This window comes from Spinacia oleracea, chromosome 6, assembly GCF_020520425.1.
Source record: "Spinacia oleracea cultivar Varoflay chromosome 6, BTI_SOV_V1, whole genome shotgun sequence".
Classification (NCBI taxonomy): domain Eukaryota; kingdom Viridiplantae; phylum Streptophyta; class Magnoliopsida; order Caryophyllales; family Amaranthaceae; genus Spinacia; species Spinacia oleracea.
In genome coordinates, this window is record NC_079492.1 from 61,363,880 (window position 1) to 61,385,593 (window position 21,714).

At 40.7% G+C, this 21,714-nt stretch overlaps 2 protein-coding genes across 2 annotated transcripts; both read left to right on the forward strand.

Moving 5' to 3' along the window:
* Positions 1–244: 244 nt before the first annotated feature.
* LOC130464381 (uncharacterized) lies at positions 245–3,081 on the forward strand. The gene is made up of 6 exons (XM_056833914.1): positions 245–308; positions 406–624; positions 695–796; positions 892–990; positions 1,075–1,125; positions 2,656–3,081. Exons 1-6 carry the CDS (start codon positions 291–293, stop codon positions 2,959–2,961), a joined length of 795 nt encoding a protein of 264 aa, XP_056689892.1. The 5' UTR covers positions 245–290; the 3' UTR covers positions 2,962–3,081.
* A 4,363-nt stretch (positions 3,082–7,444) lies between these two features.
* On the forward strand, positions 7,445–10,899 carry LOC130463210 (uncharacterized). Its single transcript, XM_056832269.1, has 3 exons — positions 7,445–7,556; positions 7,673–8,168; positions 10,884–10,899. The coding sequence occupies exons 1-3, from the start codon at positions 7,445–7,447 to the stop codon at positions 10,897–10,899; spliced, it is 624 nt and encodes a 207-aa protein (XP_056688247.1).
* Positions 10,900–21,714: the final 10,815 nt, after the last annotated feature.

The window sequence follows — 21,714 nt, forward strand, 5'->3', positions numbered from 1 at the left end:
TTTTTTATGTTAATCATTTTATGTTTTTAAATTGTTTGGTTGAAGGTGGTGGTCAATCTACTATAAAGAAGAAAGCTGATAATGAAAAAAGGAGGGGAAGAAACAAGTGTAAAAAAATTGCTAAACTGAAACCTAATGAGAAGCTGCAAATTCAATTCTTTAACAATCGGGCAGTAGGGGATAATCACAATGTGTTTGCCAGACATCTTGGTATTATAGTACGAAATACTAATATGTGTCCGGTCAAAGTGCACAAATGGGCAGATATTGGAGACAAAGAAAAAGAACACATGTGGGCAGCAGTCACGGTAACATGATTTTTATGGATTTGGTTATGTTATTGGGGTTTCCATTTTTTGTCTGACATTTCACTCTTTGATTTGTTTTTGTTTTACTTGATTCCAGGATTCCTTTACTAATGAAAATATGGAGGCCTACAAGGAGCATGTTTTGGACCATATGAAGGAGTTGTGGAGAAAATGGAGGTCAGAATTGTTAAGGTATAAAATCATTCATAAGAAACTCACCTTAAAAGCTGCATACAACGCTTCTCCACCTGATGGGCTTAATAAGAGTGAGTGGCAGTGGCTTATTAAGGAGATTTTTTCAAAGCGAGAATTTAAGGTAAAATCACTTAACTATAATCCCTTTTCCTTTATAATGTGTTCGGAAATTTAATTTTTTCAAATTTCAGGAAAGAAGTGCCAGGAACTCTAATAATCGGGCTCAGTATCTTAAAGAGTTAATGCCTCGAACTGGGAGCAAGCCTTTTAGGCAAGTCATTTGGGATGATTTGGTGAGAAACAATGATTATTAATACCTAATTTCATAGGTTTAGGAAGTTTGGAATTAAATTCACATGACAACTAATTATTTTCTTTGTTATGTAAGGGAGGAAATAATGGGAAGAAGCCGAATTTGGTTGATGTATTCTACTCCACTCGAAAGAAAGGAACTCAACTTCCAAATGCGGAGACAACGCAAAAATATGTATGTCTGTTGAATGTTGGATTTTTGTTGGCCCGTTTTTTTTTTTTTGTTAATGTTAATAATCTTATAATCACAATGTTATAGGAAGAACTTCGGGAAACAATGGCAAAGGATCCATCACTTTCTCAAGTCGAGGTAAATACTCTTCATCTGTCATTTCTCATCCACATTCAGTTTTGAGTTTGAGAATTTTGTCAGAATATCCTGCAAAAATACAGAAATGATAAGTAGTTAGTATAGTCCATGTAGTAAGCTGGACAGTTACGTGCCTACAATGAAAACTCTGGTCTGCAACTGGATGTTTTGTGTTATCTTCAATTCAAAAGAAAATGTGTTAATGACTGACTGATAAGTGATATGATTATTTGCCAGTGTATAGTATTTGCACTTTTGGTCTTGAGTAGTTTTGAGAGAAATGAAACCAGGACCTAATACTTAGATATTAAAGTTAGCGATGCCTTTAAAGAACAAAGTCTTTATCAGTTGGATAAAGTCTGGCGGTCCAACAAGGTGGATCAAACCAACAAGGTGGACGTACTTCTTTGGGTTTAAGTACTACAATGGATGAAATGGAGTAAATTATTAACAACTACTTCGTATTATAATTGTGGAGGTGGCTACAAGAAAGTAGATGTGGCAATGGCGGGACTGTTTGACTGTCATATACTTGTGTTTATAAATAAGAATAAGAATGAGTCTTTGAGATTTTGAATGTCTTGAGTTACGCGTCGCGTGGACAGGAGGGGTATGCTTGTTGGTTCATAAGGCGGTTGGTTTTGCTGTTCCTTCAGTGATAACTAATAGGTGGATGAGGTAGTTGATTTTGAAGTGGTCGGTTATCATTTGATTTCTTTCTCAATTCCAACTTTCTATGGGATATGATCATATGAATATGTGGAAGTTAGGATTATTCATTTCTCACTCTGGTTCTATCTAGCTGCCTCTCACCAACTTTCGATCCCCCTACCAAAAATTTAGAATAGTGGGAATAAAGACTCCTTAGGAACTTCCACAGACCATTTAGAATAGTGGGAATAAAGACTCCTTTCACACTTCCACGGACCATTTTGGGTTGCTTAATCCTTGTAAGTCTTTCTTATCCCTCTTTTCGGATGTGGGAGCATTAACTCTTGTACTCCCTGTTTATGTCCACTAATTGCGCTACTGACACTAATTGCGCAACACAGAACAGAGAATTGATTTCAGGAGGAAAGCACAGGAATTATCAGTAACATTCATGGCTTGAAATTGATTCTGCAGTTGAAGATCTTTTGTTGAATCACAGCATGTATTTCCATTGTAAGGACATAATTTCAGAGGTGCCTTTGATTTTGTGGGTGCCCCTGTTTCAATAAGATAAATACAAGAGAATAAGAAGTTTGTGATATTTTGAAAAGGTTCGCATTTCACTTGTGTTCTACCCTGTTGTGAGAGTTGTATCTGAAAAGATAAGATGGCTTGTTGTGTGTGTTGGCTCCTTGGTAAAAGAGCCCTTTCAGTAATCTTATTTTTTTTCCAAGTGTTTGTGTCCTATTTTTTTTCAAATAATTCCAGGTATAATTTCCGGTCTTTGCTTACCTTATCTGGGCAGGGTATACCAATAATAGATCTTCATGTGGAAATGTATTCTTCATGTACTAATGTAATTTCTTTGTGTTCTTCTAGGTAGTACAACAGGTTTTTAAATCAAAATCTCGAGATCGGGTTGTAGGTTTTGGAGGAGGAATAAAGCTTAAAGATGTAAGGGGACCACAACCCAGTAGAGCAGAGCTTCAAACTAAATTGAATGCTGCCAACAAACAGAATGAAGTTCTTGCAAATCGCGTGGAGGAAGTACAAGCCGAGAACAATGAAATGAAGGAACGTGTTAGTTTGGTTGAGTCTAGAATGAAAATGTTTCAAGATTCATTGGTGTTGCAACTTAATGTTACTATTCCAACTTCACAAGCTGAATCAGAAATGCAAAAATAGGTCGAAGCTGCTACACATTGATCAGTTCTAGATATTTGGTGCAGATTTTCTTACTTTTTTTTAAGAACATGGAATCTTTGAGATTTAATTCTTAGTATGGACCAAGTTATAGATATTTGATCTTATTAGTTTGGTTGTTTTGACTCACATTGAATTTTTTTATTATAAATCTTTTGTGATTGATTACGTTAATTAATATAAATTTAGTATATTATTCTATATACTTTTTATGGTTTTGAATGAATCGCAGGTTATATATATTTTTCATATTTACGACAAACTATATATTTATTTTTAGTCACATTAACGTCGAAATATTTTGTCGTTGTTGGACCGTAATTAAAATCATTGCGTTCATTTGATTCTCTTTTTACGTCAACTTTGTTGGTTGCTATTTGTTGTTTGTTTGACGTTATTGAATACATAATAACGACGAACAACCTTTTTGTCGTTAATAAATAACGACGAACAACCTTTTTGTCGTTAATAAATAACGACGAACAACCTTTTTGTCGTTAATAAATAACGACGAACAATAATTCGTCGTGTAAAATTCACGACGAACGTTGACGTTAATACTAATAACGTCGGAAGCTATTACGACAAAAATCACGACGAACTTTGTTCGTCGTTAAAGGTTTTAGCGACGACTTTTGAGACTTACAACGACGAAAAAGTTTGTCGTTAAAAACCCTTTTTCTAGTAGTGCTCCTTAGCTGCGCCCGAACCGAACAAGAACAAGTCCTTAGGACTCCCAGTGTCGTCCCTCCGTAGATAGTCCACAGCACGACCGGATCCGCCTTAAGTTTGACCAACTAGAATCGCCCTTAAGGTACTATAAATTTCGGCTAAATAGGGCAAGTGTTAGTGGCTGATTTTTGCTTGAAAATCTTACCTTTGAATACTTCAATTCTCGATGTAAATATGTGACCCTAGGCACCTATTTATAGAGTTTATGGAAAGGAATTATAATCCTATTGGAATACAAATCTATTTAATTATAATCCTACTAGGACTCTAATTAAACAAACTTTATCTATTAGGATTAGATTTAATCATATTACGAATCCCGGTAGCCTTAGGATTCCGAGTAACACGCACGAGTGGCGCACAAGCACCGCACGCCCCCACGCAGGCCTTGCGGCCCACGCCGAGCGCACAGCGCAAGGCCCACTCGTCGCAGCCTTATCCGTGCGCGCGCCCAAGCTTTGGCTGGACCTGGCTTTTGCGCTGGGCCTGGTCGTTGATTGGCGTGTGGTTGTTTGCGCTTGGCTTGCTGGGCGATGGCCCGGCTTCGTGCTGGGCCTTCGTCTGGCAGGCCTCGTCCGATGCTAATTCGTACGATACGCTTCCGATTAAATTCTCGATTCCGGAATTCATTTTCGATACGAACAATATTTAATATTTCCTTTTGGTAATTGTATATTGATCCTTTTGGTAATCCCTTGTACCAACCCGGTGCTACTCCCAGAAGTGTAGAGGGGAACACTTTGCACCACATGGCATCGGAGTCTGTGTACAGCATCATATGTTGCTCGAACATGTTGCAATGGACCTCTGGGTCGGTTGATCCGTCATACTTGCAGAGTGGGAACTTTAATTTTTCCATAGGTTCTTCTAGAATGTCTAAACACAGGGGTGAGTTTGCGGGTTGGATGGTATAGCGGCGTGGCGCGTACCTCTGAGTTGCCTCTCTTGCTTCCTCTATGACCATGTTTTCGGGTTGATTGCGTAGAGCGATCACTTGATGTCTATTGGGGCGGGCTTCTTGTTGTTCTATGCCTTATCCTCCGAACACGTTTCTTATAGGTAATCTCTTCCTCTTTTCACCGACTGGGGTTTCTGTTGCTTGACTTACGACTGGCATTATTGGGGCTGCGGGTTCTGTGTTTGTTTTCCTTCCTGATTTCAAAGCTGACAGCGCGGTCATCACCGCTTGCACCGTGGCCAGCTGTTCTTCTGAGAATTGGCTAGTGAGTTTTGACGGCATTTGAGTAATGTTTCTTGTCGGGCTCTCAGGCTCTTCTTCGGAGTCGTCGTCCTCCACTGTGTATCCCAGGAATTGTAGGGGTGTTTTCGTTATCTTTGTTGCTTGCTGTCGTCGTAGTTTTGCTGACTACCGACTGGCTTCCTTGGTGGAGGGTGGGCTGTGTTTCGACGGGTGTTATAATTGGTTCTGCTGCTAACTGTATGGGCTTTAGGGGTGGTGCTGTTGTTTTTGCCGTCTGTGTGCTCTGTGGGGTTGTTTTCGAGGCATGCTTTTTGCTTTTCTTATACGAATCCGACTGCGTACTCTCCATTTCTTTTGCTGATTTTTACTGGTTTTGGATATGTGAGTGTGTGTTTCTTTTTTTTTTTTTTTATGGCTGTAGGGTTTGTTTGTAGGTGGGGGTTCCCCTCCTTCTAGCGCCAATTGTTCCGGTTGCGGACTTGGAACAGGAAAAAGTTGACTTGTCTCCAATACTAGATGCTGACTGTATCCTGCACAGTGAAACCGTTAACTAGCCTCGGGGGTGATCCGAGAATTACCCCTCCGATGCTTAAGTCAGATTATGCTGATAGCTCTGTAATAAATGCTTGTAAGAATGATTGGGCTGGAATTACGTACCTTTGGCATTGATGGCGTCCATATTTATAGACGGGTTATTTGTACGGAGGACCCGGGGTATTACCCTTTGGTCCCGGATACTCCCATTTGGGTTTTACTGATAGATACTGACAGAGAAAGGCCGACTGTGAGAAGTATACCTTAGATACCGACTGCAGTATTGGTCTTTCCTTGGTGATTATGTATCCGTAGGACCTGTTATGGGATGTCCTACCGACTTGCCGATAGGACTTCCTGTACAGTGTATTTTTAGGCCCGACTCTCCACTAAAATTTGAATACAAATTTTCATACTGCATTATTTAATTAATCTATGTACCACTCATAAAACCGTTCAAAATCCACCCTGGCGAGAATGTAGCCTACCCCACAAACCTATCGATTCTATTTTTTTTGTTTTCTAAAGGATAGACGTATCGTTAATTTATTTATTAGGGAGTGTTTAATACTTTCTTCCTCTTTTGCGACTTTATTAAATAGCATCTAAAATTTGATGACATGCATTTAACCACCCAAGAATCTACAATAATGCAAACTAAACGAAAAGCAAGTACACACGTATTAGCGCCATCACAATGGGCCAACCTGGCCCATTCATGATGATGATACACAATAAATTTACAAGTCCACAACCTAACTAAACTCAATCACTGGTCTTCTCCATTTTTTAGTTTTACTTGAACCACACAAATAAATTATTCTCATGAAGCTGTCAAATCGGAATTTCGTACAGTTATCCATTTTGATGTGGATTCGGCTCGGTCAAAAATTACCCGTTAAACATGTTTAAATCGGGACTCAAGTTAATTCAGGTTGCTTGCATATAAATATGGTTGTGGTCGTGCTGGGCCGTGCTGAGCCGTGTTTCATGCCGAGTCGTATGCCTTTGGCCTCAACAACACCGGCCTACATAAATTTCACTTGTTTTGTGCCGGTAGTCCTGGGTCGAAAATTTCAAAAAAAAAAAAGGTGTCAATAACGGCCGAAGTCTATGTTTCGTGCTTGAGTCTAATTTCACTATATCTAAGTTGTTTTGTTGTGCTTTTTAGAAAAGTTGCAGTCCGAGCCTAATCCACAATTTTGTGCCCTTGTCGAGCCGTGCTTTTCTGCGTTGTTCGTGTCGTACCTCGGCCAACGCGGCCCAATACCATCTTTAGTTACAGATTGTGTTTGGATAATTAATTTGCACGTTAAATCAAATATATACTTGGTCCACTTGGGCTCAATTTCTAGTGTCAAACTTCTCATATAGTCATAATATATATTACCTCCGTTCTAAAATTATCTTTATGCTTACTATTTACACGGTAATTAATTATGGAATTTTAGTGAACATGTGATGGCAAGGTAACAAACGAAAAATGAGTGGCTATAAATTGTCCAATAATGTAAGTACATGAAAATTAATATTAAAATATTATGATTAAGTAAGTTATGGTGTGCCAATTGAGAGTAAAAATATAATAAAATAAAGTGTAAATAACTTTCAGAAATGGAGGTAGTATATACTCGATTCCAATTTCAATCGGTTTTGGCCTGTTTATCGAGTCCGGTTAATTTTTAAACGTCCTGAACAACGATGACACACAATAGTACTAACCAAACTCTAAACAGCTGCTTCTTCAATTTTTAATTTATATTTAACCACACAAAAAAACAATATTCTGATAAACCTGATGCGTCTGTGACAAACTCATCCATCACCGAACGTGTTACCGAGTCATCCCCACCCTTCCCATTAATCGACAAACATTCTCACCAAAAAAAATTTGAGAAATTTTGGGGAGAGAAAATCATTATATACCTGATCAGAGTGATCACAAATCCCGAGTTAGTTGTTCAATCAACTCACTCAATTTCATCCTTAAAATTAACCATGGAGATGGACTCGGGGGCTGACTCAGTGAGTTCAACACCTCGTTCAGTCCACCACAAACACCCACTCTCCGACGACAAACCACTGGTCCGTCTCATGGTTAGCTTTGGCGGTAAAATACTCCCACGTCCTCACGACAATCAACTCCGTTACGTCGGTGGCGATACCCGTATTGTCGCCGTCAACCGGTCTACTAGTTTCTCTCTCCTACTTTCTAAACTCTCGAAGCTTCTATTAACCCTCAAAACTCATCCTCCACCGCCGCTGCTGCTTCTGTTGATTTTACTGTCAAATACCAGCTTCCCAACGAAGAACTAGACGCTCTTATTACGGTTTCCACCGACGAAGATGTCGAGAATATGATGGAGGAGTTCGATCGTCTATCTCTCTCCTCCACCGATAAGATCCCACGGTTGAGGCTTTTCCTGTTTCCGGATACTAATGGTGGTGGTGGCAGTGGACAAGTTTCTAGAAGTTCGAGTATCGCGTCGCTTCTAGATGGTTCTAGGAAAAGGGAGAATTGGTTTGTCGACGCTTTGAACGGCGGTTCTACTGGTGGGTTAGAGAGGGGTAGGTCGGAAGCGTCATCGATTGTTTCGGAAGTTCCGGATTATTTATTCGGGTTGGATAATTCCGATGAACCCCCACCTCCACCTGTGAAATTCAGGAATCGGTCCGGATTGAGTGAACCGGGTCCAGGTTCAGCACCCGGTTCCCTTGAGAGGTGCGTTACGGTTCTTAGATAACTAACCACTTGGCTTTTCTATTTCTCCTTTTATTTAACGAATCTCGGGTTTCTAAGCAGTGTTCCAGTATTTAGGCTTAATTCATCAGCTTCAAGGGGCAGGATGCGTTCTGTTCGAATTTTGGGTCGATTGCGACAGAACGCCAGATCAATTTCGCAGCGTGAGGCTAGGCTTAAGGCTAGAGTCAATACTCAGGTTATGGAATTGTGTGTTGTGTTCACGTCGGTTTTGAGGCTGTATTTATAGGAAAAGAGTTTGTGGAAAGATAGATTTTTAGAATACGAATCCAAAAAGAATTCGGAGACGACACGGCCCCAGGTATTTTTAGCGCCCAGACCCAGGCGTTGAAAATAGGATCTGAGCCGAGCCTTTTTGTCAGATTTGGACTCTTAAACACGGAGCTTTTGAGACTTATCCGAGTTTCTTAGTGCGTATTAACTTATGACGGAATGCGTCTGGGCCCTTTACGAACTCTAGGTTCGTTAGGAATTTAATTAATACGTAACTCTTATTTTCGAATTATAGCAGGAATAGAATTCCTTTTGCCAATTCTATCTCTTTTAGGACTTATGTTGGAGTGCAACACCTAATTCTGACAGATTTCTATCTTTTATGACTTTGCCACTTTTAACAACTACTTCTTACGGCAGTTACTATTCTTAGCAGGTTTCTATAAATAGCAGTTTTGGCTGAAATGAAAGGGTGATTTGAGATTCGTTATTTTATAGGAGATGCGTTGCCAAGTGGAGATTTATGTTCTCATCATCGAACCTTCCCTTTCGGGAATGGGGACAAAAGTAGGTGTCTACAGATGTTCTTCTCCTTTCAGGACAAACATACCGTTAAGGGTTCTTTGATATGGGGAAAGGAGGGTGGCTCGTTTTGTCTTGGCTGGCTTAAGGCGTAGCCTAGACAAGTGATCAGCAATATCTTCCTCCGTTGGTTCATAGCCTAGGCCAAAGGGAGTAGATTTGTTGGGTGGGGGATGGAACATGTAGTTCTTCTTCCTTATGCCCAATAGAGTTCCCGGGAAATAGCCCTGAGCTAGCAATATTTTAGGGATGACCCGGGATGCACGCGGATCTAGAAATGCTAAATTATAGTCCTCAATGGATTGGATGGCTTCATCCACTTGAAAACCGTAAAGGTCTTCCCCAGTGTCGGCCGTTCCAACCATAGTACAGCTGACGTCGAGAGGAGGGCGCGTATTTCCAGAATTACCCCGTTATGGTTAAGTTTAACCATTTGATGCAGAGTAGAAGCCACACCTCCTAAGTCATGGAGCCAAGGGCGTCCTAAGAGGAGGTTGAAAGTGGGCTTGATGTCGATTATTTGAAACTCCGTGGTACGTTCCACGGGCCCGGTTTGTATTGTGAGGTTGATTTTTCCCAACACAGGCCTTCGAGACTTATCATAAGCTCGTACTCCTTGCGTGGAGGTTTGGAAGTCATCGCTTCCTAGCCCCAAGCAATGGGCGGTTCACAATGGGCAAACGTTTACCGCTGAACCGTTATCTACGAGTGCTAGGGGGATGTTTTGTCCTTTGCATCCAACCACTAGATAGAGGGCCTTGTTGTGGGCGCCTCCTTCTTTAGGTAAGTCTTTGTCAGTAAAAACTATTGCTTTTTCCTCAACATCTCTTGTGACGTGGTTAACCAACGAGTCAGGTGTGATGTCCGTAGGGACTGAGATGAGGTCAAGTGAGCGAATGAGTTTTTCACGATGTTCCTTTGAAGTGCACATGAGATCCCAGATGGTAATCTCGGCTTTAGTTCTTTTTAGTTGCTTCAAGAGAGGATTTTTGATGACTTCTGCGACGGTGGTGTGCCGCACGTTTTCAGGAATCTGTCTGACTGGGATGTCGTCCATAGCGGGTGGGTGAATATCCTGTTGGTACACCCTTCCGGACCGAGTGAGATTGTCAACTTCGGACTCTTGAGGGGTGGTGTCAATGGGAGCATGCGCGGGCCAAGTTTCAGTAAAGTGGTCTTGGCCCGACACTTGAGACAGGTAGACATCTTCAGCATCATCATCCCACACGCCGCACACTTCTCTCTCGATTTGGTCCATAGGGACCACGGTGAGTGGTGCACCTTGAGGCGTGATATACACCGTAGGGTCAAAGTCCTTATTTTCTGGTTGGTCGAGAGAGATGTGACAAGAACCGAGTGGGCTCTTCTTGTTGTTGGGTTTGCCAACATTAGGGAGAGGTATTATTTCATCCTCTATCATACCCTGGATTGTGTTTTTTAGATTACAGCAGTTTTCAGTGTCATGCCCATTTCCTTGATGGAATTTGCAATAGGTGCGCTCGACCCAATATTTACTTTAGAATGAAGGGTCAGGTGTGGGGCCTATGGGCCTTAGCTTTCCTTGATTGGTTAGTCTTTGGAAGTCTTGTACCAGAGTCGACCCGAGTGGGGCAAACTTTCAATCTCGGGTCCACCTTCCAGGGCTCCTTCGGGTTGGGGTTTCCTCTAAGGCGTGGACCTCTTGGGCTTGAGGCGTGTGGCCCCTGTTGTAGGTGTTACTTTTGTATGTAGGCTTGCTTTGTACGGTTTTTGCAAGGTCATCCTCGATTTTTATTCCTACATCATAAACCCTTTTGAAGGTATCAAGGCCCAAGTACCTAAGGTGTTGTTTATAAGCTGGGTCTAGGTTGTCAATGAATTTTTGGACCAATTCTGTGTAAGGAGGCCTATTGATTAGTTGGGCCACTTGGTCTCTCCATCCAGCAAAATAGGTCGTGAAACCTTCATTTTTCTTTTGGAAGAGTACCCCAGCTCGCGCATGGTGACTTGAAAATCCATGTTCGACGAGTATTGCTTGACGAAGACATTGACAAAGTCCTCCCAAGTGGGGAAGAGCTTAGGGTCCTGGTGGTAGTACCATTTGAGTGGCACAGGTGCCAAGGATAAAGGAAAAGTGGCAAATACATGGATTTGTCTACACCTTTCAAGTTCATGGCATTCACGAAGCTCAAGAGATGATTACGGGGATTGTCCGTGGCTTTGAACTTTGGTAAGTCAGATGAACTGAACATTTCCGGTAGTTTGTCGGGAAAAGGTTTTGGATCGAGGGAGAAATACTTGCTCTCCATGGTTTGCTGCAGTACCATTTTTTCGATCTTCTTCTCGTTATCGAGGTCATTTTTTGTTAGGTTATGATACATATGACATTACATAGATCATGCGGAAACAACCATTAACCCAGGACAACATATTTTTTACACATAATCATATAGCATAATTTAGATGCATACTCTTTGTTGCGTGCCCTCCCTAGCTGCGCCCGAACCGAACAAGAACAAGTCTTTAGGACTCCAAGTGTCGTCCCTCCGTAGATAGTCCACAGCACGTCCAGATCCGCCTTAAGATTGACCAACTAGAATCGCCCTTAAGGTACTAGAAAATTTCGGCACTTTATGAGCAAGATGTGTGTTTTAATTTTCTCTCAAAAAACTCACTTTTGAATACTTTGAAACTTGTTATAAATTGTGAGCCCTAGCCTCATATTTATAGGGGTATGGAAAGGGAATCGAAATCCTATTCAGATACAAATTAATTAAACCTAGAACCCTACAAGAACTCTAATTTAATTAATTTGTCAAATAGAATTAGTAATTTAATCATTAACCGAACTCTGCATGTTTTAGGAAACGTGCACGAACACAAACACTTGCACACACACGCACGGCAGCCACGATGGGCCCCCATGCGTGCGCGCGAGCAGCAGCCCACGCAGCGCCCGCGCGCGCTGCGCGCTGCGCGTGTTGTGCGCGCTGTGCGCGCTGCGCAGCCTGCTGGGCCTGGCCTTGCGCTGGGCCTGGCGTGGCTGTTTGTGCGGCGCGCTTGGCTTGCTGGGCGATGGTCTGGCTTCGTGCTGGGCCTCGTCCGATGCTTATTCGTACGATGCGCTTCCGATTAAATTTTCCGATTCCGGAATTCATTTCCGATACGAACAATATTTAATATTTCCGATTCAGGAATTAATTTCCGTTTCGAACAAATATTTAATATTTCCGTTTCCGGAATTATTTTCCGATTCCGGTAATATTTCCGATTCTGACAATATTTCCGTTTCCGGCAATATTTCCGATTCTGGCAATATTTCCATTTCCGATAATATTTTCCGATACGTACCATGTTTCCGTTTCCGGCAACATCTACGACTTGGATAATATTTATATTTCCGATACGATCCATATTTCCGTTTCCGGCAATATCATCGTTTCCGGAGTATTCATTTCTTGCCTGTGACGATCTTAGCTCCCACTGAAACCAAGATCCGTCGGTTCCGAATATTCATAGATGGAGTATTTAATGCCATTAAATACTTGATCCGTTTACGTACCATTTGTGTGACCCTACGGGTTCAGTCAAGAGTAAGCTGTGGATTAATATCATTAATTCCACTTGAACTGAAGCGGCCTCTAGCTAGGCATTCAGCTCACTTGATCTCACTGAATTATTAACTTGTTAATTAATACTGAACCGCATTTATTAGACTTAACATAGAATGCATACTTGGACCAAGGGCATTATTTCCTTCAGTCTCCCACTTGTCCTTAGGGACAAGTGTGCATTTCCTAATTCCTTTGTCGCTCGATGCTTGCTCTTGAACATAAGGTAAGAGTTGTCATCCTTATTATGTCCAGAGGTGTTCCTCGGTTTCAGAGTTCAACTGATCAAATAAACAGATAATCATAGCCTATGATTCATCCGAGCACGGCCATGCATTTCACAGTTTCTAGCTCTCCGAGTGGCCTTGTACAACTTTTAAGCATCTCATCCCGATTTATGGGAGGACAATCCCAATCTTGCGATCTTGAGATTAGACTTCGTTTGATAGGTGATTACCTGAGCGTTGCCTTTATAGCCTCCTTTTACGGTGCGACGGTTGGTCAACGTCAAAGCAACCAGTTCTCAAACAAGTAATCTCAAATCACTCAGGTATTGAGGATTTAGTGTCTAATAATTTAATGAAATTTACTTATGACAGACTTTCATCTCTTACAGTAAAGTTTCATAGGTCTTGTCCGATACTAGTCTTCCCAAAGTATGTATCTATGCAAATGATTATGACATTGCCATGTCCACATAGTTCAAGAAACAGAACTACTAGTCATCTTGCATTCTAATCGTCTAACGTTTTCTATGCGTCCAATTTTATAGAAAACTCCGATTAGGGACCATTTTCAACCTTTGACATTCAAGTTCACTTGATAGACATTTCTTAGTCACAGGACTGGTCCTGACAGTCTATCTTGAATATATTGTCAAATTGAAGGGACTCATCATTTAATAAACCACAAATTAAATGGAAAAATGAATTCTTTTCATTTATTGTGAATGATTAACCAATAATGTTTTACAAAGATTTAAACTCTAAAACTTTAAAATATTAAAAAGAGACATCAAAGCCATTCTCCAATATGCTTGATTCCCATAGCTGCAGTGTGCGAGTTGTGCTTCGCCTGCGGCAGAGGTTTAGTTAATGGATCTGATATGTTTTCATCAGTTCCAATTTTGCTTATCTCGACTTCTTTTCTTTCAACGAACTCTCGTAGAAGGTGAAATCTACGAAGTACATGCTTGACTCTTTGGTGGTGTCTAGGCTCTTTTGCCTGTGCAATAGCTCCGTTATTATCACAATACAGGGCTATTGGTCCTTTAATGGAGGGGACTACACCAAGTTCTCCTATGAACTTCCTTAGCCATATAGCTTCCTTTGCTGCTTCATGTGCAGCAATGTACTCCGCTTCAGTTGTAGAATCCGCAATGGTGCTTTGCTTAGCACTTTTCCAGCTTACTGCTCCTCCGTTGAGGCAGAAGACAAACCCAGACTGTGATCTAAAATCATCTTTGTCGGTTTGGAAACTTGCGTCCGTATAGCCTTTAACAATTAATTCATCATCTCCACCATAGACCAGGAAGTCATCTTGGCAGCAGTCCAATGCGCCTCTCCTGGGTCTGACTGGTATCTGCTCGTAGCACTGAGTGCGTACGCAACATCCGGGCGTGTACATATCATAGCATACATTATTGAACCAATCAATGATGCATATGGAATCCCATTCATTCGTCTACGCTCATCAAGTGTTTTTGGGCACTGAGTCTTGCTTAGAGTCATTCCATGAGACATGGGTAGGTAGCCTCGCTTGGAGTCCGCCATCTTGAACCTATCAAGCACCTTATTGATATAAGTGCTTTGACTAAGTCCAATCATCTTTTTAGATCTATCTCTGTAAATCTTGATGCCCAATATGTACTGTGCTTCTCCTAGATCCTTCATCGAAAAACATTTCCCAAGCCAAATCTTGACAGAGTTCAACATAGGAATGTCATTTCCGATAAGCAATATGTCGTCGACATATAATACTAGGAAAACAATTTTGCTCCCACTGACCTTCTTGTATACACAAGATTCGTCCGCGTTCTTGATGAAACCAAAGTCACTGACTGCTTCATCAAAACGTATATTCCAGCTCCTGGATGCCTGCTTCAATCCGTAGATTGACTTCTTTAGCTTGCATACCTTTTTAGCATTCTTTGGATCCTCAAAACCTTCAGGCTGTGTCATAAACACAGTTTCTGTTAAAACGCCGTTTAAGAAAGCAGTTTTGACATCCATCTGCCATATTTCGTAATCGTAATATGCAGCGATTGCTAACATTATTCGAATAGACTTTAGCATTGCAACTGGTGAAAAGGTTTCATCGTAATCCACACCGTGGACTTGCCTGTAACCTTTTGCGACCAATCTAGCTTTGAAAACTTCAAGTTTCCCATCCTTGTCCTTTTTCAGTTTGAAAACCCATTTGCTTCCAATGGCTTGGTAGCCATCTGGCAAATCGACCAAATCCCATACTTGGTTTTCAGACATGGAGTCTAATTCAGATTGCATGGCTTCTTGCCACTGCTTGGAGCTAGGGCTCGTCATAGCTTGCTTGTAAGTCGCAGGTTCATCACTTTCAAGTAATAGAACGTCATAGCTCTCGTTCGTCAAAATACCTAAGTACCTTTCCGGTTGAGATCTATATCTTTGCGATCTACGCGGGGTAACATTTCTAGATTGACCATGATTCTCACCAGATTCTTCTAAAGATCTCTGAGTTTCATCCTGAATGTCATCTTGAGCATTCTCTAGAGTTTGTTGTTCGACTCGAATTTCTTCGAGGTCTACTTTTCTCCCACTTGTCATTTTGGAAATGTGATCCTTCTCCAAAAAGACACCATCTCGAGCAACAAACACTTTGTTCTCAGATGTATTGTAGAAGTAATACCCCTTTGTTTCCTTTGGATAGCCCACAAGGATACATTTGTCAGATTTTGGATGAAGTTTGTCTGAAATTAATCGTTTGACGTATACTTCACATCCCCAAATCTTAAGAAAAGACACATTTGGAGGCTTTCCAAACCATAATTCGTATGGAGTCTTTTCGACAGCTTTAGACGGAGCTCTATTTATAGTGAGTGCAGCTGTATTTAGTGCATGTCCCCAAAATTCTAATGGAAGTTCGGCCTGACCCATCATTGACCTGACCATTTCTAGCAAGGTTCTGTTCCTCCGTTCCGACACACCGTTCCATTGTGGTGTTCCAGGAGGAGTCAATTCTGATAGAATTCCACATTCTTTCAGATGGTCATCAAATTCATAGCTCAGATATTCACCGCCTCTATCAGACCGCAGTGCCTTAATCTTCTTGCCTAATTGATTCTCTACTTCACTCTGAAATTCCTTGAATTTGTCAAAGGATTCAGACTTATGCTTCATTAGGTAGACATAACCATACCTACTGAAGTCATCAGTGAAAGTGATAAAGTAGCTGAAACCACCTCTAGCATTTGTACTCATTGGTCCACATACATCTGTATGGATTAAACCCAATAGTTCATTTGCTCTTTCTCCAACTTTAGAGAAAGGTTGCTTTGTCATTTTGCCAAGTAAACATGATTCGCATTTACCATAATCCTCTAAGTCAAATGGTTCTAGAATTCCTTCCCTTTGAAGTCTTTCTAAGCGTTTCAAGTTTATATGGCCTAATCGACAATGCCACAGATAGGTGAGATCTGAATCATCCTTTTTGGCCTTTTTGGTATTTATGTTATATACTTGTTTGTCGTGATCTAATAAATAAAGTCCATTGACTAATCTAGCAGATAAATAAAACATCTCTTTAAAATAAAACGAACAACTATTGTCTTTTATTAAAAAGGAAAATCCCTTAGCATCTAAGCAAGAAACTGAAATGATGTTTTTAGTAAGACTTGGAACATGGAAACATTCTTCCAGTTCCAAAACTAGCCCGGAGGGCAACGACAAATAGTAAGTTCCTACGGCTAATGCAGCAATCCGTGCTCCATTTCCCACTCGTAGGTCGACTTCACCCTTGCTTAACTTTCTACTTCTTCTTAGTCCCTGTGGATTGGAACATAAGTGTGAGCCACAACCTGTATCTAATACCCAAGAAGTTGAATTAGCAAGTATACAGTCTATAACGAAAATACCTGAAGATGGAACGACTGTTCCGTTCTTCTGATCTTCCTTTAGCTTCAAGCAATCTCTCTTCCAATGCCCTTTCTTCTTGCAGTAGAAGCATTCGGATTCAGAAGTGGGTTGACTGACCTTCCTCTTTGCAGATTTGGCGCCAGTTTGCTTAGTTGGGCTGGCCTTGTTGCCACCTTTCTTAGCATTCCTCTTCTTTCCAGATTTCTTGAACTTGCCCCCACGCACCATAAGCACATCCTGCTTATCACTTTTGAGCGTCTTTTCAGCGGTCTTCAGCATACCGTGAAGCTCAGTGAGCGTTTTGTCCAGACTATTCATACTGTAGTTCAGTTTGAACTGATCATACCCGCTATGAAGAGAATGGAGGATGGTGTCTATAGCCATTTCCTGAGAAAATTGCTGATCCAGCCGACTCATATTCTCAATGAGTCCAATCATTTTGAGAACATGTGGACTTACGGGCTCGCCTTTCTTAAGCTTGGTCTCAAGAATTTGCCTATGAGTCTCGAATCTTTCGACTCGAGCCAGATCTTGGAACATGTTCTTCAACTCACTGATGATTGTGAAAGCATCTGAGTTGATGAACGTTTTCTGCAGATCCGCACTCATGGTGGCGAGCATTAGACATTTCACATCCTTGTTGGCATCAATCCAACGATTGAGGGCTGCCTGAGTGACCCCGTCGCCTGCAGCTTCGGGCATCGCCTCATCCAGGACATACTCCTTTTCTTCCTGCATAAGAACTATTTGCAAGTTCCTTTGCCAGTCAAGGAAGTTTTTCCCGTTCAACTTCTCCTTTTCGAGAATTGATCGAATGTTGAATGAATTGTTGTTTGCCATATTAAAAACTACAATTGAAAAGAATAAACAAATAAATAACCATTCACAGTTTCTCTTAATAAACTTAAATTCTAGCATACATGCATAATTCAATGTTTATTAAGCATTTTATTCAAATTATGTGTTCCGGCAGGTGTGAATAAAATGATTCCAAGATCCTAAAATCATTGAAGAACTAAGCACAGTTTGTCGACTTAATCCTAGAACATCTTAGGTAAGCAAAAGCCTTTTGCTAATAGTCTAGAAACTATTCTTGGTTGATAGGTACGTCTAAGAACTTATTAGGTAAACCTATCGAATTTGCCACGACATAAAAGGACTCCTTACTTATATCGTTGAGTTTCACCAAAACTAACATGTACTCACAATTATTTGTGTACCTTGCCCCTTTAGGACCAATAAGTAACACCTCGCTGAGCGAAAACTATTACTAGATTGATGTAAAGGATATCCAAGCAAGTGTATATTTTGGCATGGCACCTTTTAACTCAATTTTTAAGTTTGGAACTTAAGGCTCTTACTATGTTGGTTAGATTTTAAGTGAACTAAAATCCTTAATCATGCAACATAATCAAGCTTTTGATCTCATGCATTTTAAGACATATTTAAAACAATAAATAACTTAAAGCATGCATAAGATAAATGTGATCTAGTATGGCCCGACTTCATCTTGAAGCTTTGACTTCAAAGTCCGTCTTGAAAATCTCCGTGGGAGGCACCATTTTCTTCAAATAGGATAAGCTATAACTAATTACAACTATTTGATGGTTCGCAGACCATATTTGAATTGAAAAACAACTTTGGTACTTTAGACCAATTACATTCAAATTAATGGTACGCAGACCATATTTTCTATCCTATTTGGGCCATACTAGTCACTTCATAACCTGCAAAACAGTACATATACAATATATACCATTCACCCATTCATTATCATGAATGGCCCACATAGCTGGTTAGTAAAACACATTATGCATCACGTAAACATTTGCAGCAATTAATCAAGGGCACCAATAATCTACCAATTATTCAGTCCTTATTAATTCTAATCAAGTTGTTTTAACCTTAGGGATTTGTAGACCTAATCAAGAGTTTATGACTAAAATACGCTCCCACTTAAACCAATAAATTCATATGCTTTACTAATTTTAAACATAAAAATGTATTTCTAGTCTAACCGGAAACATACAAATTTAATTAAAATTTAAAGCTCATATAAATTTATAATTGAATCCAAAAGTTTAATTTAATTTCAGTCGTATTTAAATTAATTCATGATTTTAATTTTAGTAAAATAATTAGAATAAATAAAATTTATTATAATTACAATATTCAAAATTAAAATCCAAGAAAATAATTTAAATTATTAATTTTAAAATTAATTAAAATTACGTGAACTGGAATTTTCAAATTAAACATTCAAAACGATCTTTAATCGTAACGCAAACACCCTACGCGTTGCACGCCCATGGGCCGCACGCACACAGCCATTGCTGGCCATGTGCGTGCAGCCCATGCGCTCGTCGCATAGCTGCTGCATCCCCATCGCAAGCCTCCGCACGCATTGGTGCTCGCTGCGCGCGCCAGCGCTCATCGTACGCGAGCTATCGCTCGCAATGCGCGCGCGACATCGCTCGCTGGGCGGGCGACATCGCTCGCTGGGCGGGCGACATCGCTCGCTGTGCGCGCGAGCAATGCTGGCTGTGCGCGCGAGTCCTCGCTCGTTGTGCGCGCGAGCAATGCTGGGCGCAGCGCTCGTTGTGGCGCTCTTGTGCGAGGCAGCGCGCGTTGTGGCGCAGCTCGCTTGCTGCCCACACGCGACTGCCTTGGCTCGCCCTTCGCCCATGCCCATTCGTCCATTGCTCGTGGCACACGACACAAGGCAGGGCTGCTGCCTTGTGCTCGTGCACTACGCCCTTGCTCATTGCATTCGTGCCGCACGGGCGACGAGCTCCCTTGCTCGTCGTCGCATGCCCGCATTATACAACACCCCTTAAGGGTAACACGAAGCGTCCATTGCTCCGTGCGTGCAAGTTTTATGAACGAATCGCATAAAAAATTTAAAATTTATATTTAAAATTAATGACAAATTAATAAATAATATTAATTTCATAATTTTAGGGCGAAAAAATCGAAAATTTATTATCCAATTGATTTCCGATTGTTATGGATTCAAGTCTAGGTCATAAAAATTTAAAATTTATCATAAATTTACAATTTTTATGGTGGTTTTTAATCATAGGTTTCTAATTAAATTACAATTAATTATGAAAATCAAATTAATTCTAAATTATTCTAATTTTCAACAAATTAATCATAATTACAAATTAGATTGCATAATTAACAAGACTAGGCATTCAAACTTGTTAAACATATGCAGTAGGTCAATAAAAAATTCAAGATTTATCAACAAGAATCGCAAATATTTAATTTAATATCTTAAATTTACGAAATTTTGCATTCGAAAAACTAAAACCTTCGAAAAGTCATAGTTAGGCTTCGAATTTGAGAATTCTGGGTTCGGCAGAAAAATACTGTTTTTGTCAAAATTTTAGAATGCCTTTTACATGCGGAATTGACACAAAAATCACTCAATTCGGATGAGTAACGAAGAAACTGCCGAAAAACTGCGTACGTATAATTAAATAAACGCAATTTGCAATTAATTAACAATTACGAAAATTAATCACCCCTTTTAATTCTTGCAAATTTGTAATATTTAACCATGTTCATGCAATTTAGATTATGAAAATAATAAGGGGCTCGTGATACCACTGTTAGGTTATGATACATATGACATTACATAGATCATGCGGAAACAACCATTAACCCAGGACAACATATTTTTTACACATAATCATATAGCATAATTTAGATGCATACTCTTTGTTGCGTGCCCTCCCTAGCTGCGCCCGAACCGAACAAGAACAAGTCTTTAGGACTCCAAGTGTCGTCCCTCCGTAGATAGTCCACAGCACGTCCGGATCCTCCTTAAGATTGACCAACTAGAATCGCCCTTAAGGTACTAGAAAATTTCGGCACTTTATGAGCAAGATGTGTGTTTTAATTTTCTCTCAAAAAACTCACTTTTGAATACTTTGAAACTTGTTATAAATTGTGAGCCCTAGCCTCATATTTATAGGGGTATGGAAAGGGAATCGAAATCCTATTCAGATACAAATTAATTAAACCTAGAATCCTACAAGAACTCTAATTTAATTAATTTATCAAATAGAATTAGGAATTTAATCATTAACCGAACTCTACATGTTTTAGGAAACGTGCACGAACACAAACACTTGCACACACACGCACGGCAGCCACGATGGGCCCCCATGCGTGCGCGCGAGCAGCAGCCCACGCAGCGCCCGCGCGCGCTGCGCGCTGCGCGTGCTGTGCGCGCTGTGCGCGCTGCGCAGCCTGCTGGGCCTGGCCTTGCGCTGGGCCTGGCGTGGCTGTTTGTGCGGCGCGCTTGGCTTGCTGGGCGATGGCCTGGCTTCGTGCTGGGTCTCGTCCGGCAGGCCTCGTCCGATGCTTATTCGTACGATGCGCTTCCGATTAAATTTTCCGATTCCGGAATTCATTTCCGATACGAACAATATTTAATATTTCCGATTCCGGAATTAATTTCCGTTTCGAACAAATATTTAATATTTCCGTTTCCGGAATTATTTTCCGATTCCGGTAATATTTCCGATTCTGACAATATTTCTGTTTCCGGCAATATTTCCGATTCTGGCAATATTTCCATTTCCGATAATATTTTCCGATACGTACCATGTTTCCGTTTCCGGCAACATCTACGACTTGGATAATATTTATATTTCCGATACGATCCATATTTCCGTTTCCGGCAATATCATCGTTTCCGGAGTATTCATTTCTTGCCTGTGACGATCTTAGCTCCCACTGAAACCAAGATCCGTCGGTTCCGAATATTCATAGATGGAGTATTTAATGCCATTAAATACTTGATCCGTTTACGTACCATTTGTGTGACCCTACGGGTTCAGTCAAGAGTAAGCTGTGGATTAATATCATTAATTCCACTTGAACTGAAGCGGCCTCTAGCTAGGCATTCAGCTCACTTGATCTCACTGAATTATTAACTTGTTAATTAATACTGAACCGCATTTATTAGACTTAACATAGAATGCATACTTGGACCAAGGG

Excerpts from the sequence above, each read along its gene's own strand:
- LOC130463210 (XM_056832269.1), top strand. The coding sequence starts at position 7,445 with ATGGAGATGGACTCGGGGGCTGACTCAGTGAGTTCAACACCTCGTTCA. Across the intron at positions 7,557-7,672 it reads TCTCATGGTTAGCTTTGGCG|CTTCTATTAACCCTCAAAAC; the intron begins GTAAAATACTCC and ends AAACTCTCGAAG.
- LOC130464381 (XM_056833914.1), top strand. Across the intron at positions 625-694 it reads TTTCAAAGCGAGAATTTAAG|GAAAGAAGTGCCAGGAACTC; the intron begins GTAAAATCACTT and ends TTCAAATTTCAG. Across the intron at positions 797-891 it reads AAGTCATTTGGGATGATTTG|GGAGGAAATAATGGGAAGAA; the intron begins GTGAGAAACAAT and ends TTGTTATGTAAG.